This window comes from Onychomys torridus, chromosome 14 (genome assembly GCF_903995425.1).
Source record: "Onychomys torridus chromosome 14, mOncTor1.1, whole genome shotgun sequence".
NCBI lineage: Eukaryota > Metazoa > Chordata > Mammalia > Rodentia > Cricetidae > Onychomys > Onychomys torridus.
This window is the reverse complement of record NC_050456.1, coordinates 56,109,783-56,128,427: the sequence shown is the minus strand read 5'-3', so window position 1 is coordinate 56,128,427 and position 18,645 is coordinate 56,109,783. Positions and strand designations below refer to the sequence as shown.

Below are 18,645 nucleotides of genomic sequence, written 5' to 3'. Positions count from 1 at the left end.
GGATCTTTGTGGAAGAGGGACCTAAAAGCGTCTAAGAGCCAGAGGTAGTGGATGACCGCAAAGAAACAGTGTCTTCTGGACACACCAGGCAAGCACACACAAATTCACAGTGGCTGTGACATCATACACAAGTCCTGTGCAAGCCCAGGCCAAGCCAAATCCCAGCACGAGAGAGTAACTGGACACACAGATCCACCCTAGCCAAGCTCTTGGCAATTGTTTGCTTTGGGAGGGGAAGGGTCAACAGAAAATGCCCTTTATGGACATTATTATTATTATTATTATTATTATTATTATTATTATTATTATTATATTTGTGTTATAATTTTACACATCAGCCATGGGTTCCCCTGTCCTCCCCCCTCCTGCCCCCACCCCTACCTTCTCCCCAGCCCCTCCCCCCCATTCCCATATCCTCCAGGGCCAAGACTCCCCTGGGGATTCATTTAAACCTGGTGGATTCAGTACAGGCAGGTCCAGTCCCCTCCTTCCAGGCTGAGCAAAGTGTCCCTGTGTAAACCCAAGGTTCCAAGCAGCCAGCTCATGCACTAAGGACAGATCCTGGTCCCACAGACTGGATGCCTCCCAAACAGATCAAGCTATTCAATTGTCTCACTTATCCAGAGGGCCTGATCCAGCTGGGGGCTCTACAGCCTTTGGTTCATAATTCATGTGCTTCCATTCGTTTGGCTATTTGTCCCTGTGTTTTTTGCAATCTTGGGCTCAACAATTCACGCTCTTACAGTATGGACTTTTTTTTTAAGTGTTAAATGAGGGAAGAAGAGGAGGGCCTGGAGGAGTTGGGGGAGGGAGGATGAATGGGGTCAAAGTATGCATGAAATGCTCAAAGAACTAATTAAATGATGGATAAAATATGTTTAAATACAAAAGCAAGCAAACAAAAAGCCATGCATAGTGGTGTACACCTTTAATCCCAGCATTCAGGAGGCAGAGGCAAGCAGATCTCTGTGAGTTCGAGGCCAGTCTGGTCTACATAGGACAGCCAGAGCTTCACAGAGACCCTGTCTCAAAAAAGACAGAACAAAAACCTTAAGCCCATCACACACACATATTCAGTCTAACAAACCTGGTCCCTACAACCTAATAGGAAGAAAAGCTAATTTCACAGACCGTCATCTAAACTGTGAAGCATCACCCTACAAGAAATGCAAAAAGGCTAGGCGGCGGTGGTGGTGCACGCCTTTAATCCCAGCACTCGGGAAGCAGAGCCAGGAGGATCTCTGTGAGTTCGAGGCCAGCCTGGTCTACAGAGTGAGTTCCAGGACAGGCACCAAAACTACACAGAGAAACCCTGACTCGAAAAACTAAAAAAATGAAATGCAAATCACACTGTGGAACATCCCTTACAATCCCACGACTTGGAGGCTGAGGCAGGAGGCTCATGAGCTTGAGCCCTATCCGGGCTAACTAGAGAGTCCTAGGCCCTCTCACAAAAGTAAGGGATGGAGCTAGGGAGGAGGGAGGGAGAGAGGAAGAGAGAGAGAAGGGGGAGGGAGAGGAAAGAAACACACATAGTATTATTCTAAATATATAGACTTCAGAGTCCCCTCAGATTCTCCCAATTCCTACCTCTTCCTTTGACATCTGGCACCCATTTGCTCACTGCACCCCAGTTGTGCCATTACCCAGCACCTGGCTTCACTGATCAGCTGGCTGTATGGATGCAGCGCCTCCTCACCAAGATCCCCAACACCTGCCTCCCATCCCCACTGAACTATCACAGAACAGCTGGCGTGGTCTCCCTGCCCAGGCTCCTTCTTCCTTTTCACTCCCAGCTCAATAACATACCTTATGATTACCTCATTACCACCTTGCTGTAATGAGTTTTAATCTGCCTCATATTAATTAAAAGTATTGTTATTAGACAGTTTGGTTTGGGGGGGGGGCAATGAATGACTAAGAAGATAAACTCAGTGCCGATTAATTACTGATTTGAGCCAATGGAGCAAAGGCCCAAGACCATTCTCTCTTCCTGTCTGAACCCTAGGGAGCAGGGGCCCTACTTCCCCAAACTTGGCAGAAAGGTACCAGCATCAGACTGAATCCACAGGGGCCCCATCAGAACCGATTAAGGTTTGGAGATGTCATGAGACAGGGGTATGGATACACAAGTGCCCCACAAAAGATGGGAAGGAGTGGGGGACAGTGAAAGACAAAGTCATAGATTCCAAACAGAGCCAACTGGGTCTTGAATGTGATTAGGTATATTGTGTGCATGCTTGGCAATGTCATAATGAACTCATTGCACTGTACGCTAACATTTGCCAAAGATGAAGATGAACACAGAGATAACCACAGCAATGAATAGCAGCATCACCATGGGCAAGTTACAGAACTTCTCTCAAACTCGGTTTTCACAACCAGAAATAATATTGACCTCATGGGGTTGCTGGGAAGTGAAGTCATAGATGTGCTGCTCTTAGCCAGAGCAGGTATTTCTATACCTGTTGTAAGGGAACTGGAGAGGTGTTTTAATCAAGTATGGTGAGATGCACAAACACAGACACAATTATCATGAAGGAAATTTTAGAATTTTTAGTCACAAATCCCTAGAAGTCATGGCATGCCACCTAGGGCTACATGAAAAACTACCAGGGAAGGTAGAAAGCATGGGCAAACGTCTTTGTTGTGGGTTCTATTGGAGAGATGGGTGAGGCGGGGCAGTTCAGGACTGGCTGGCTTGAGTCATTACTGCAGGCTCTGGAGCACAAAGGCTATACCTAGGTGTCTGGGACCTGGTCCTGGACATTTAGAGTGAAGGAAATGAGGCCTTGAGTGCACGAGCTGAATGGAAGGGGTTGGGGAATAAGCACTCTGCATCAGTTGGCTTGCATGTCAGAGTCACAGTGCTAGAGAGACACTTCCTCTCTCAGGATCAGTCACTGAGAGGAAAAGCCTTTCTAATGTCTTCAAGGACCCAGGACTTCAAAATATCCAAAGATAAACAATAGCTAATATGATTCTCCAGCTTTACTCCCTCGGCAATCTCGTCTAGATCCATACAATGCGGGCACAAAAGTAAGCATCACCTATCTTGAGCTCCCCTGCCTTGAGCTGGACAGATCCAAGGGCCTCTCAGACATCACTGAGAGGCCCAGGCCTCAGCAGAATTACAGGCATAGTAGGAAGCCCCTCCACTCCTGACTTCCTGACTGCCTCTGACCTTTTGCCCTAGCTAACACCCTGCCCCATAAGGAAGGGCCAATCAGAATCCGTGAACACCTCATCCCATAGGGAAGGGCCTATCAGGAGCCAGGAACACCTCACCCCACAGGGAGGGCCAATCAGAAGCAGACAACTCCAGGTGCTAATGTTGCAATTCCCTAGACCCAAAAGAGCCAATCAACTCAGTCCAGGTACTCCTAACCAGGACTTGAGCCAATCCCAGGTCTGTAACTGGGCAATCTTGGAATTCCCCCAAGCCCCCCCACCTTGTCTAGCCACTATAAAAACCCTCTCCTGGTGCTGCTCATGGTCTCTCCTGCTCTGCTGCTACCTCAGTTGGACCAACCGGGTTAACTCGAGACTCTTTGTTTTTGCATCAGATTCAGTCTCTTGGTGACCCTTTGGGGGGTCCAGGCTTTGGGCACAACAATCACACTAGTGTCCAATCAGTGAATCAAACATAGCATGTCCTTCCCACCACACCCATGACATAAAGCATGATTCCGTACCCCAGGCTTCCCCTTGGGAGTCTCCTAGGCCATAGACCTTGATGTCCCCAAAAGCGGCTTCTCTTGCCTTCACATTCGAAACATAAAACGGTGGTTTTCAAAACCCTGTGCATCGTGCAATGAAGGTAGAAAGAAGGAAGATGAACCCAGCGGTGGCCCCCGTAATCTGCAGCATCTCTGTCAAAAGGACCCTTGAGTTACGGAGACAGAATTCAGTCTAGAAAGAGTTCGCAGGAGAGGAGAGAGAAGTAAAGAACACTAATAAAGGAAAATTGGCGATTTGCACAGAGCCAGTTCCCTGGTATTCAGCTTGAGGCTGATCAGCACACATACATGCAAAAACTGCCTGCGTCCAGAGAAAGAACAAGTCCAGAGATTAGAGTTAAGTACCAGGACTCACATGTGGCCTATTCTTACCATCCAGACTGGAAAGTATCCTAATTCATGGGACACTGTTTGTTCATACCCAAGAAGTCCCAGCCTCAGTATCTAGAGATAGCCTAAACACTGTCTCATTCCCAACTAACAAATATCAAAGCAAGACCTGAAAAGAAAACTAACTATCCCCCAGAAACTCAACAATGTCCCAGATCAAATTCCAAGAGCATTTATTACAAAAACATATAACACCCACAAAGATAAAATACAATATCTGACATCTAGAAAATTAACAGATATACAGAGGATCAAGAAAGCACGACACTTCATGTGTCATGAGAAGAACAAATACCAAACACGATCAACTCAGACCTGGAACTGATGCTACAGTCAGCAGTGAATCACGTTAAAGCCAAGCCTGGCGATGCAGGCCTGTATTTCCAGCACTCAGAGGCTGAGGCGAAAGGATCCTGAGTTCAAAACCTGTCTAGACTATAAAGCGTGTCTAAGCCAAGCTAGGAGGGTTGTGAGTTGGACAGAGTGCATGCCACCATACTTCTAAAGAAGAAACAGAAGTTCAGATAGATACTCTCCAGACCAAAGAGTGTGTGGTCCCAGCTCCTTCTCTAAGTTTCCCTGGCCATGGTGTTTTATCAGAGCAATGGAAAGAATCTAAAACACCGGAACTCACCACGTAACTCCAGCAGGGATGGAACATGCCGTGTAGCCCAGGCTGGCCTCAAACACACAGAGATCTGCCTGCCTCCTTCTCCCAGGTCCTGGGATTAAAGGCGTGCGCCACTGCATCTATCTGGCTTTCTTTGAACATGGGTTCTGGGGACTGAACTCGGGTCCTCACGTTTGCACGGCATGTGCCATCTCCCCAGCCCAGCACCTGTATCTTAACTGGGAACAGAGTTTTAGATTGAAGGGATTAGTCTCGTGATGGAATTAAAGCTGCTGGCAATGACTGAGAGAAGTATGAAGCGAAGAAAGTTGTCCCAGCATCCCTGGAATTCCAACAGATGAGTTGTCATGACAGCAAGCACTCAGCAAATGAGTTACAACTTTAAGAGAATAACAATGTTATTACTGGCGACTTGCAGTTCCCCCTGCCACAAAGCAAGCCTGCCTCTACAGATGCCTACAGGAGTTGGGGACCTGCACTCTTCAATCTAGAAAGTGTCCATTTGGGAACCTCCTGGCCAGGAAAGCTACAAAGAATCCTTCCCTCCACCTGCCCCTTAATCACACACAGTGAGAAGAGATGCATAATTAATTTGTTCTCACAGTTGCTCTGTGGCTTGAAGAGTGAGGGCATTTCTGAAATTACAGACAAGAATAACAAATGTTAAGGCCACAAGCAGAATAACCACCAGCCAGCCTGCCTCCCCTCTTGTCTCTCTGTGCTTGTTCAGGATATCAGCCTGGGTGTGGGATGACAGTCTCTTTTCGTGTCTATACAGCCTTGCGTTCTTATCGCCGATGGCAGGAAACAAAACAAAACCTGCTGTGGAATTATCCTCTGTACACTGTGAATATGTATTATTCTCATTGGTTAATAAAGAAATGACTGGCCGGTAGCCAGGCAGGAAGTATAGGCTGAACAGCCAAACTGGAAATGCTGGGAAGAAGCATTAGAGAGGAAGAAGAAGGGCAGAGTCAGTGGAGACAGAGAGGGAGCAAGACATGCTGGAGGACAGGTAAAGCCATGAGCCAGATGGCAATACATAGATTAATAGAATGAGTTAAGTTATAAGAGCTAGTCAGTAATAAGCCTGAGCTATCAGCCAAGCATTTTTAATTAATATAAGCCTCTGTGTGGTTATTTGGGAGTGGCTAGCAGGACAGAAACTTCCACCTACACAAACCTCAAAAGATACAGGCAAGAAGGCCTTGTGCTTGGAAAGGGTATGAGGCTGGGTAGCAGGTTCAGGGGCACATGAAGGGCATTAGGTAGGGAAGCTAGGGAAAACTGACCACAGTTAGCAATTACAGGGTCTGAAATAAACTGAGAGGCATGCTTTTGCAGAAGAATTATCTGAAGGGGAAGACACTCCCCAAGAGTGGGCAGTACTCTCCACTAGCAGCCCAGGAATGAAGTGATCTGAGGAAATGGCAGCGCTGCTTTTGCCTGCCTGCCTGCCTGCCTGCCTTTGCTTCTGGTGGGTACGTCCATCTACTCTGCTGCTGTTACCCCCACCGTGGCTGCCATCCTTCCCCAAAGAACCCAGTTTCTTTGGCCTTCCTAGGAGGACTGAGGATCAGTAGGTCCTGGGAGTCTTCCAGGCCTTGGGTGCCAGGTTGGAACTGCAGAGGAGACATCTGTCCTGCTGCACTGAGGAGCTATGGGGCTTTCAGCCTCTCCAGTGAACAAACAGCCACTGCTGGACTACCCAACCTGTCCACATCAGCCAGTCTAATTATTCCACTTTGTATACATTCATGTTCTATGTTCTGGTCCTCTAGAGCAGTGGTTTTCAACCTGTGGGTCGCAACCCCTTTGACAAACCTGTCTCCAAAAATATTTACATTACGATTCATAACAGTAGCAAACTTACAGTTATGAAGTAGCAATGAAAATAATTTTATGGTTGGGGGTCACCACAGCATGAGGAACTATAGGTTGCAGAATTAGGAAAGAACCACTGTTCTTAAAGAATACTAACACAGACGACATTAACACTTATTAATCTCATTATGTATACTAATGACACTGTGATTCCTTAGCAAAGTGTCCTGGTTTAGAGACATAGATTGAAATTACTATTTAAAGTTCTCCAGCAGTAAACAAACAAAAGAATTATGGCAACATATTTTAGGATACACACATACAACACAAAACATACAATATATAAATAAGGAGCCATCAAGGTAAACCTGTGTTTCAAGATCTCATCTACAAAGAAAATAATTCATACGCTTAAATTTACCAACTTTCTACTTTCTGCCTATTCAACAGCTGAGGCCATCGCCACATTCTTACATAAGGGAAACAAATGCTAGGCCAGGACTAAGACAGGGTGAGATGGCTCCTGATCCACAGTGGCTCCATTTCAAGCCTGTACCATACAAACCTCTCCTTGGCATCATTCCTCTTGAATTATTGATCTTTCTGTGACCTGTCAAGATGCCAATCATGCTTCAAACCCAGACATCCTTCTCCAAGAGTTCCCAGTATGATCAAGACTCATTGGTTTCAACAGGAACTCAAATAACCCAACTCTTTAATACCAACTTCACCCACAAATGGGCTTTCTCTTCACAGTGGCCGGATGGCTGCCAGCAGAAATCAGCCAACAACCTATACTCTCAGTTAACCCGGCGCCAGGTACAACATTCATTTTTATTACTCTGTGCTTTGTAATGACATTTGGAATTTTTCATAGGGAAATTTGTTTTCTTAACAGATCCAAAGGCAGTTCACATCGTGGCGGAAGAAAATAAGGTTGCTAATAACCCCATGATCTTCCTAGTGAGATTCGTGGCCTTGCTCAGGTGCAGGTAATCACCACAGCTCTCAGAAATGAAAGACAAAGGCAGAAGAGAACCAGGGAGACAGCAGCCGAGGACTGGACCAGATGCTGCTGGCTTTGAGGATGGGGAAAGGGCCCATGAGCCAAGAAACCTGGGGCATCCCTAAAAACCAGAAAAATAGTCAGGTGTGGTGGCACAGCTTTAATCACAACAGACGTAGGAGCAGAATGATCTCTACAAGTTCAAGGCCAGCTTGGGCTACATGATGAGTTCTAGGCCAGCCAAGGCTACATAGTGAGACCCTGTCTCAAAAAAATGAAGGAAGGAAGGGAAAAAAACAAAAAAACAAAAAAACCTCCAGCACCCCAAGTCTGTATTATTTTAAGTTAAGCCACCATTTAATAGCAATTTGTTACAGTAACCACAGGAAATTAACACGGTGGCTGTCTTGAGATACTTTATTTCTGAATTGATGTTTCTAAGTGAGATCTGAGGGTACAGTGGAGTCAACACTGGGGGATTTAGCTCATACATACTCTCCATCCTTAGGATGGGTTCTTGGAGGCTATTCCCCATGTCTGGCACATTGGCTCTCCCCAAGCCCAACCTCCCTACCTCTGCCCTGCAACCCCCGAAGCTCCGCCCAGGGTGGTTTGCATTCTGTCACTACCCTGCAGCCCTGCAGGGAGCCTGCTACTGGCACACAGGAGCCATATGGCACCTACCCCCAACCATGGCTAGAATGACCAGAGCAACACCAAAAGGTCACATGACAGGGATCTCCCACCACTTTCAGGTGCAGAGCCTGACCAGGTACTAGCATGGAGGCTGCAGCCTCGTGAGAGTACCCATTATCAGTGCGGCAAGGTAACACAGACACAAGGAAGGCAACAGGCTTACCTAGCCAAAGCCGCTTTTGCCCGGAGCCCCAGACCTGCAAAGCCAGCTCTAACAGCCCCCCCCATCTCCCCTTGCTGGCTCTTTTACAGTTCTCCAGACACAGCGGAGGTCAGAGAGCTCTCCTTCACCCCACCCTCAGTTGCTCTTTATCCCGTGACTCCATTTTTATCTCCTTTGGGACACTCAATAAGAGCTCAAAATATCTTGTCCCTTCCCTCGATAACTCATCTAAGAATATACACTGAGCCTACTGGGCCGAGTGTCCCAGCAGGGCAGCAAGCAAGGGAGACCAAGTCCCTGTCCTCTTGGAGCAGGTGCTCTCGGGGGTTCCCCAGCTGTTGCTCACCTCTTGTCCCCTCAAGAATCGACCGCTGTATACCCAGTATCCCACAGAGTGGCTGGCATGCCATACATGCTCGCTAAGCAGTAGCTGTTCCATTGGTTCTGTGAATATTCCTGCTTGGATACTCTGCCCAACGATGAAGCACAGCATGGAGCATGGAGATCACACTCACACACACACACACACACACACACACACATCATCATCATCATCATCATCATCATCATCATCATCTAGATGGTCAGGGTGAAGATCCGTCTCCTAAGGAAAGGCCTAGCCATAGGTTGAGGTGGGAGAAGAGGCTGCACCCCAGTTCCCAAACTACTTTGCCTTAAATTAGCCTCGAACATGTGCCGCTCTTGTCAATCAACAGTTTATTTGTACATTTAAGCAAACTTATTCTGCTAATTGGACATATGCCTCATGGTTCTACGAGGCAGAATCTATTAAAAAGTCTCGCTGTAACAGGCAAGAGCTTGGAGAGGAGTTTTTATTTGGGGACAGGAAGAGCGCTGAGTGGATTTTAATCTGGGAGAAAATAGCTGCTTGGGGCCACAACAGTGAGATGCAGGAACGAACGGCAGCCTATTCAATTGCCGCTGCTCTTATCGAGCAGCCAAGCCACCTCTGCAGCCGCAGCACCATCTGCCACACTTCACTAGTAAGGCCAGGCCGTTCCCATAGTCCTATTTTAGAGGTGCGGCCACTAAGGCAAGAGTACCACATCCGTCATACCTGCCCAGGTAGGAAGCGGTCCTCACAGCCCCTGAGGCTTGACCTGCTGAACACATGAAGGTGTGAGAACTCATAAATCCAAGATGAACGGACTGAAAGGCTCCAGAAGAAATGGCCAAGCGCTGAAGGCATGGAGGGTGGGAGGTCAGCAGAACGCCAAGACTTAACAGTCCATACTTTCTGATACAACAAGCCAACCCATGCCTGTGTGACTGCAGGCTTGAGAAGTCCTGGGTACTCCCAATCAGGAAGTAGTTGGCACAGGTTTAGGAAGAGCTACACCACGCAGCTCATTTGAGCTCCTGGGGTGTGCCGAACAGCCGCCTACCTCTCCAACACACACACACACACACACACACACACACACACACACACACACACACACACACACACAGATGCAGACACATCCTAGCCCCTGGAATCTCAAATTGTAACCTTATTTAGAAAGAGAACTTTTGCCAACATTACTGAGAATTTTCAGATGTGATCAGTCTAGACTACCTGGGAGATGAGAGAGACATGTCTAAGCCCAATGACAACTCTCCTTACAGGAAAGAGAAGGGGGAGATGGGGACAGAAATTAGAGATATGCAGTCACTGGGCTGCTTGGAGTTCCCAAGGAGGCTAAAGATTCTTCCATAGTGCCCACAGAACCAGCACGACCCTGTTAGTCCTTTGATTTTGGACTTCTGGCATCCGGAACTATAGGAGGGTATGTTTTGTTGTGTTAAGCTACTCATTTTAAGTAGTTTGTATGACAATCACAGGGAGGTAACTGATTAGCTGTGGACCCCTAGACAAGTCACTTGACTAACATGTGCCAGAGTTTCTTCCTCTGAAAGGGGACTGACTGGGTGAGAAGGAATCAGCTGGAGGAGGGACACAGGACAGATTGGTGGGAGGGGAAAAACAAGAACAAAGTACAACATCATATGTATGAGGATGACATTGGGAACCCCAGTACTTTGTAGTCTAACCTAGGAAATTTATTTTTTTAAGTTTCTTTACAATGAGAACAATGGTATCTACATTGCGGGATTGTCTGGAAGTTAGGACAGATTACAGAGTCCTTAGCATCATACCTGTCTCATAATTGCTGTTCAGGTACATGTGAACGCCTGCTCATAGCATCAGAGAACCTGTCTTCATCTGACCAGGATGAGAGAGAGAGAGCATAGAAGAGAGAGTATACAATATGGTAGATCACCAAAGGAGGGTCCAGAAGTTGTTCCCTATGAAGAGGATACCCACTATCACCCAATCCTTCAATCAGAATCAACTCCATCCTGTCCTGTCACCTCCAGCCTTTTGACGAGACATGTATACTAGGAGTGGCTTCCTTCTGGATGGTGACCATGTCCAGTCACACAAACCTCCATTACAAGCATCTGGGCACCAGGAATCCAGTTCTCCAGAGACCATCCTTACACCCTCAGCTGCCTAGCAAAGTGCCACATGCTTTCCCTTCTTCCCCTTCATGATGCAGTGTGTGTGAGTCACAAAGCCAGCCTGCCAGTGCTGACCTTGAAAGTCCTTCAAGTCACTGACTGCTGCGCTAAGCCCCCTGGTTGTAACGTACTCTAGAACCCGGAGATGCCAGCTTGACAAGGGAGCTAATGGTGCTTTTCCTTGCTCACTCCTTTGGCAGTTGTGACGATGAGAACACTCCTGCAGTATTTATCCATGCTCTTCGGTGCCTGCTGGATCCCCTTCCCAGGCACAACTCCCAGGACCCAGCCTACATTCTGTTATAGGGTGCAGCACCCAGCCACTACATACACACTGCCCTCTCATCAAAGGCCTAGCTGTACTTCCCTCACCGGGTTCCCAGAGCTGGTAGCTTCTAGGGGAGCTGCAGGATCACTGCCTTCCACGAGACTTACATACTGGAGAGCAAGTCTCTTCACAGCCCGTCTGCTCCCGGGATTCCCCAAGACAACCCTTGCCCTAGTCCCGGCCTGGAAATCTCTGAAGAATGTCACTCTGGAGGATTCTAAGGACCACAGCATGGAATAAATGAAGAAAGGACGTGGGGTGGGGGGAGCAGAGGGGAACTACACCTCAAAGACAGGGGCCTTGAGATATTACAGTGATGCCATTCATTCATTCATTCATTCATTCATTCATTCATTTGTTCAAGCCTTTATTCAGAACCAACTACGTCCCAGGCACTTGGATCGGCACCGCAGACCAGGAAACTCACACCCTACACCAGGTCTGTCCTCACCTTCCAGGAGACCTCTGACTTATCTTCACATTTGCTTTATCTTTCACTGACTCCAACAGGTGACTACATAATCCTCGGTGAGGACAATCACCATCTCTAGTTTACAGACAAGGAAAAGAGCCACTTCACAGGGTTGGATGACCTTCCCAAAGCAAAGGCACAACCTCAGGATTCTGAATGAAAATCTTAGGCTCCTTCTGTGGCCTCTCTAAAGGCAAGGGCATAAGCTGACACTGAGACAGACATTAAACCCATTCTATCCTAGGCACTGGTTTTTTTATTTAATAATTTATTTAATTTTATGTTGTGGAATATTAACTAGGCAAAGATGTGTTACATTTGTTTCTGCTGCATTTGTTTAATGATGTAAAGATGTGTTGCATTTGTTTCACCCTGCCTGACTAAGGCACCTGATTGGTCTAATAAAGAGCTGAATGGCCAATAGCCAGGCAAAAAGAGGAGAGGAGAGGCTGGCGGGGAGAGAATAAGTAAGAGGAGAAATCCAGGCTCAAGAGGAAGGAAGGAGGAACAAGAGAAGAAGAAAGAGGAGGAGGGGCGGAGAGAATGAGGGACACACCTGGAGCCAGAAGCCAGAGAGCCAACAGCCAGCACACATGATACGCAGTGAAAGTAAGACATACAGAAAGAAAATAAAAAACCCCAAGGCAAAAGGTAGATAAGGAGAAACAGGTTAATTTAAACTAAAAGAGCTAGCTAGAAATGAGCTAAACTAAGACCAGGCATTCAAAACTAGTAAGTCTCCATGTTATGATTTGGGAGCTAGTTGGTGACCCAAAAGAAAAAAACCTGGTATAATTTTATGTGCATTGGTGTAAGCATTACAGACAGATGTGAGCTGCCATGTGGGTGCTGGGAATTGAACCTGGGTCCTCTGGAAGAACAGCCAGTGCTCTTAACCGCTGAGCCATCTCTCCAGCCCCCATCCTAGGCATTATTGCTGAAGATTAAATATACAAACTGAGAGCCCCAATCTCCAATGTAAGAGAAGCAAGAGCCTGAGAGAAGATGTGTAACTATTGTCTATGGTAGGAATAAAGACGGAATGATTAAATTATAGGAAGACAGCTCTGGGAAGATATACAAGAAATGATGATTGCCTCCAGGCAGGGAAATTGGGTACCTGAGGAACAAGGGTCATTTTGTCTGTTTCAGATATTGTATATTTTGAATTGTGAGTCGTCTGAATGCATTTCCCATTAAATAGCACTTTGAGGGGGCAATCAGCCAAATCCTGAATGTGGAAATTCTACAGGATAAATGATCCAGCTCTCCAACAAGTGAATAACTAAATAAAAAAAAAAATTAAAGGAAGAGAGAAGAAATGTTATGGATTCTAAAAGACTCACGAAATGTCAGCAAAATGCAATACATATATATATATATATATATATATATATATATATATATATATATATATACACCGTGTTTGGATTCAGGTTGGAACAAACTATAAATAGATAAATCTCAGGGCTGGGGAGATGGCTCAGTGGGTAAGACTGAAAGTCTGAGGACCTGGGTTCAAATTCCCAGATCCCAGGTAAAAAGCCAGATGTGGTGTCGTGCACCTCTAACCCCAGCATTGTGAACCTGGTGGAGACAGGAGGAACACATGGGGCTTGCTGACTGCCAGCTTCACTCCAGGTTCAGCGAGAGACCTGGCTTAAGGAAATCAAGCAGAGAGTGATAGAGTAGACACCCAATGTACACACACACACACACACACACACACACACACAGAGTTCGCACATACTCATAAATTTAAAACAATACTTTAAAAAGCATTTCTGGGAGAAAAGCAATCTGGACATGAACCAGAAGTTACTGTGAAATTGTTCATCTCGTTACATGTGACCAGAATATTATGGTTGTGGTTTTTCAAAGGTCTTTCTCTATTAGAGACATGTACTGAAGAACTGATATGTGAAACAATATGTCACCTGAGGTTTCATTTAAACACTTCAGAGTGAGTAAACAAACCAGAGAAATGACAAATCAATCATTCCTCAGGCTGGACAGCTCCATGGGAGGAGTGGGGTCATCAGACTCTGCTCTGCTCTCTGTTACTTCTGTGGACAGTTAAAATGTGCAAAATGAAAAGTTTAAATGAAAATGTTTTCATTAACTCTCCCATTCACAAAGGATGCCTGGAAGGAAGGCAGCACAGAGGAGAGGTGTCCACGCTGAGCCCAGAAGCAAAACTTAGCATTCTGAGGACAATCCGGCTGCAGGAACCACCTGAGCAAAGGCATGCCCGTCTGTTGTCAACCTTTCTCTGTTTGACCTCATGTTTGATCCCCCATCTCCCTGGTATCTCTAACACATCTACATCAACTACCACATTCTGACTGAGGAGGTGTGTGAGGTCCACAGCTCTACTCCTAATGAAGGCCACTGGCCTTCAGAGGACAGAAAAACAATCAACCTCTTTCTGCCTAACAACACAGCTTAGAAGTTATTATCCCTCCGGAGTTGGCCTACATCCCTGCTGTCACCAGAAAAACACAGTCACCTCCCCAACAACACGTTATAGATAATGGCCTTAGTATGTGTCTTAGAGTTTCTATTTCTGTGAAGAGACATCATGACCACAGCAACTCTTATAAAGGAAAACATTTCATTGAGATGGCGTCTTACAATTTCAGAGGTTTAGTCCATTATCATCATGGTATGGAGCAAGGCAGCATGCAGGCAGACATGGTGCTGGAGAGAGAGCTGAGAGTTCTTACATCTTGACTCACAGGCAACAGGAAGTGATCTGAGACACTGAGTGTGGCTTGAGCATATATGAGACCTCAAAGCCCACCTCCATAGTGACATACTTCCTCCAACAAGACCACACCTACTCCAACAAGGCCACACCTCCTAATAGTGCCACTGCCTTTGGGGGCCATTTTCTTTCAAACCACCACAGTATGGAAGACCCAGTTTCATGTGGGAGAGCAGTGCTACTCACAGGTACTAAGGCACCTGCATAGGGAGGAGCAGGTGGTCTTCTGTTCCCTTGGCCAGTGGCCATTACCTCAATGCTCACTCTGGGCCCACTCTTCAGACACACCCATCCTGGCCCAACTCTGATGGGTCCCACAGTTTCCTTACCTGGGATTGACGCTGCAAATACTCCTCTGAGCCATATGGGACACTCCTCAGGGAGGTGAGATAGTCATAACTGATAACAGCTGTCTGTGAACCAAGGAAGGAGAATGCTTAACATTGAGGACATCAAATACCACACCCCTGCCAAAGCCAGGAGACCCACACAGGAGCTGCTGGGTCTATAAAAGTAACTGGTCCCACCCTTTGGATGCTCAGCCCCCATATCTTACTTAGCCTAGATGCTCCTTCCTGACCTTCAGCAGTGAGTACAAACGACACTCCTCTAGAGATGTCCCATATCAAGTTGCCTTTATACAACAGAAACTGTCCGTAATTGATCATAATCAACCACCTCTAAATTCACTTGCCCATTTGCTTACTTGTTTGTGAGCTGTCTGAATTTAAGATTGGTCCTTCCTACATATTACTGCTCTCCAGCATCTTTTACACTACACAGGTAGACATTCAATAAATACTAACCAAATGAAGGCTGTTAAATATGAATTTCCATTCTCGATCCTCTGGCCAAAACCCTCCAATGAGGGGCCCTTATCCACAGTCAATAAGAAAATCAGAGGTTTCCAGCAGATATCCAGCATGGAGAAGACTTAAGCTCAAACTTTCCTTTTCAGAGCTGAGCAGCTAAAGACCTTAGAAATTACATTCTGAGATTTATATTCAAAAGTGTTTGTTTACCCCTAGGCAGTAGTGGTGCACACACACCTTTAATCCCAGCACTCGGAGGGCAAAGGTAGGTATATCTATGAGTTTGAGGCCAGCCTGGTCTACAGAGCTAGTTCCAGGACAGCCAAGACTACACAAAGAAACACTGTCTCCAAAACCAAAAAAAAAAAAAGTGTTCATTTGTACTTACCCAAAGCCTAATTTCATTCCACCTGTATGTTCTGAGCACCAGCTATCAGCAAGGTTTATTCACTGAATAATAAATAAACCAGGATGATCAGGACCAGAGGCCTTCAGAGAATGGACAGCTCACTTGTTGGGTCCACCCGCCTTTCTGAGTTGAAACTCACAACTTTCTTTTTTTATTTTTTAAATTTCAAGACAAGGTTTCTAAAAAACCCAAGAAGAAGCTTCTGGACTATATATGCTGCTGGATGAAAGCATAGACCCACTGCTTCCCAGAGTTGGTGGAGAGCATGGTTCTCCCATTTCTGGCTGTAAATGTAGTTCCACCATGTTGGGAAACTGAGGTAGGCAGAGCCAGCAGCCAAAGCTGCCATTTTAGTCCTAGTCATTCTACAGTTGAAAGCAATAGATTCACAATAAGTCAGGTCCAGATCAAATAAACCTCTAAATGGTTTACAATGTGTGTAAAAATGTACGTAGGCTTGGAAGAGAGAGGAAAAGGAATATAGACAGTTATATAAAGAAATAGAAAGCTTTTAAAAATAAAGGCTTTAAAGAGACAGTAAGGGGGGCTGGAGAGATGGCTCAGTGGTTAAGAGTGCCGACTGCTCTTCCAGAGGTCCTGAGTTCAATTCCCAGCAACCACATGGTGGCTCACAACCACTTGTAATGAGATCTGGTGGCCTCTTCTGGCCTGCAGGGACACATGCAGGCAGAATACTGTATACATAATAAATAAATAAATCTTTAAAAAAAAGAGAGAGAGAGAACAGACAGAAAGAGAGACAGTAAGGGTAATATATATATATATATATATATATATATATATATATATATATATATATATATTTTTTTTTTTTTTTTTTTTTTTTTTTTAAAAAGCTGGGCTGTTGATATGGCTCAGAGGTTAAATGTATTGGCTGTTCTTCCACAGGTTCTGAGTTCAATTCCCAGCAACCACATAGTGGCTCATAACCATCTATAATAGGATCTGGTGCCCTCTTTCTGGCATGCAGGCAGAACACTGTTTACAAGATAGATAGATAGATAGATAGATAAATAAATAAATAGATAAATAAATAAATAAATAAATAAATAAATAAATAATTTAAAGGAAGCTTAAATTATAATTTTGTCTTTGGGATTTTTAACTGCAGAGAAACATTTGATTGTAAAAGCTGTTAAAGAGTTAAACATATATATATATATATATATATATATATATATATTTTTTTTTTTTTTTTTTTTTTTTTTTTTAAAGATATCTTGATTTCACAAATTATGTCTAAGGATTCATTGCTTTGGAAAAGAAGTTCTGCTTTTGTTTCCACAGAAGATGGGAACCTGTGGATTGCTTCCAGGCTAATATGGTTTGACCAGCCAAGACACCGTGGCCCAGATCATCCAACATCTAAAATCAACTTCAAGGCAATTCACTCAGAGAATACAGCCTCACAAACTACTCTAGTCAGGACTTGACCATAATCCTAAAATTTTCTTTGTGTCCCCATAAGATTACCAGCACCCTCTAACAGCAGGAAGTAGCCTAGAAAACTACACCCATATTCCCAAAAAAATAGATTATGGATGTTTGTCTTCGTTTAGGTAGCTGGTTACAAATTGTTATTGGTCATAATCAATATCTTGATATAGATATGATAGGATAAAAAGGTAGATTGTTGAACCTACTTTTAAAGAGCAACTTGTTTAAAATGTTTTACATTGGTATAGATTTTAGTTTACTGATACAAATTTAAAGTTAATTTTGTTATACATATCTACTCTTGTTTAAGGTATTATGTTTATATAACTCATTTGAATTATCATGGATAATTAAGAAATACAGATTAATAATTAGTCTTCTATGATAGTCAAACTTATAGTCATGTTGAGTTTTCTAGGTATACATAGATATAATTCAATTAGGTAGTTATCTTTAAACACTTGAAAGACCTACAGAATATGGCATTTAAAATGTTTTAAAAATTTAGACATGTCTGCTCCTGGCAGCACTGATTTACTTCAAAGAGGAAGATGGGCGTTGAAGACACTCCATATGGAGTTTATCTTCTTGGCAAAAATAGCCATTTGGACAAGAAACTGTTCTTGCCTGGGCTGCTCAACAAAATGTTGTATAAACCAGAAATGCAGGACCCATAGGAAGTAACCACTGAAATTTGCAAGGCTAGATGGTTCTTCAGGTTCCTGCTTTGCAGAAGAAACTGCCAGACATTCTACAGGACAACACAGCAGGAAAAAAATGACTGAGAGACTAGGCCTATGGGCTACAGATGGATGCCCCAACGTTACAGAGGAACTTTGGGTAACTGTCCAGGCAGGTAAATGTCTCTGTCATTCTAGATTTTTGGAAGTTGCTTACAATGCTCTTCCTGTTTACTTAGATAATAATGTATCCTTCTGAGGTCTTTGATGTAGTTGAAGACTACATAGTTATAATTATAATATTCCTTGGTTATGCTAAGAGATAAGGTAGATATGAAACCTTAGACTCACAAATACAGGATAGGATATAATCTTTAATTTTGCCAAATACAAACAGACTAAATATTATAACTGTAATTCTTGCTTGATAACTGTTTTGTTATATATAATTTTACTATGTTAAAGTTAAAACTTTCCTTTTTAGTTAAACAGAAAAGGAGAAATGCTGTGGGATAAGGCTTTTGTACACTAGTTTAATAAAATGCTGATTGGCCAGTAGCCAGGCAGGAAGTACAGGCGAGATAAACAGAGAAGGAGAATTCTGGAAAGAGGAAGGCTGAGTCAGGAGATGCCAGCCCACTGTCCAGGGAGCACTGGGGATGTCTTTCTGTATGCTGTGAATGTGTTGCTCTGATTGATTGATAAATAAAATGCTGATTGGCCAGTAGCCAAGCAGGAAGTAT

The 18,645-nt window shown here is 44.6% G+C and overlaps 1 protein-coding gene across 4 annotated transcripts in view; it reads right to left on the bottom strand.

Annotated features, from left to right (window-relative positions):
- The window catches only part of Adck1 (aarF domain containing kinase 1), a 95,356-nt gene that overhangs the window by 68,207 nt on the left and 8,504 nt on the right, over positions 1-18,645 (bottom strand). For all 4 annotated transcript variants that reach the window (XM_036206568.1, XM_036206570.1, XM_036206571.1 and 1 more), the window contains exon 3: positions 14,873-14,956. In XM_036206568.1, coding sequence (XP_036062461.1) covers positions 14,873-14,956 — 84 coding nt within the window. The remainder of the gene's footprint in view (positions 1-14,872; positions 14,957-18,645) is intronic.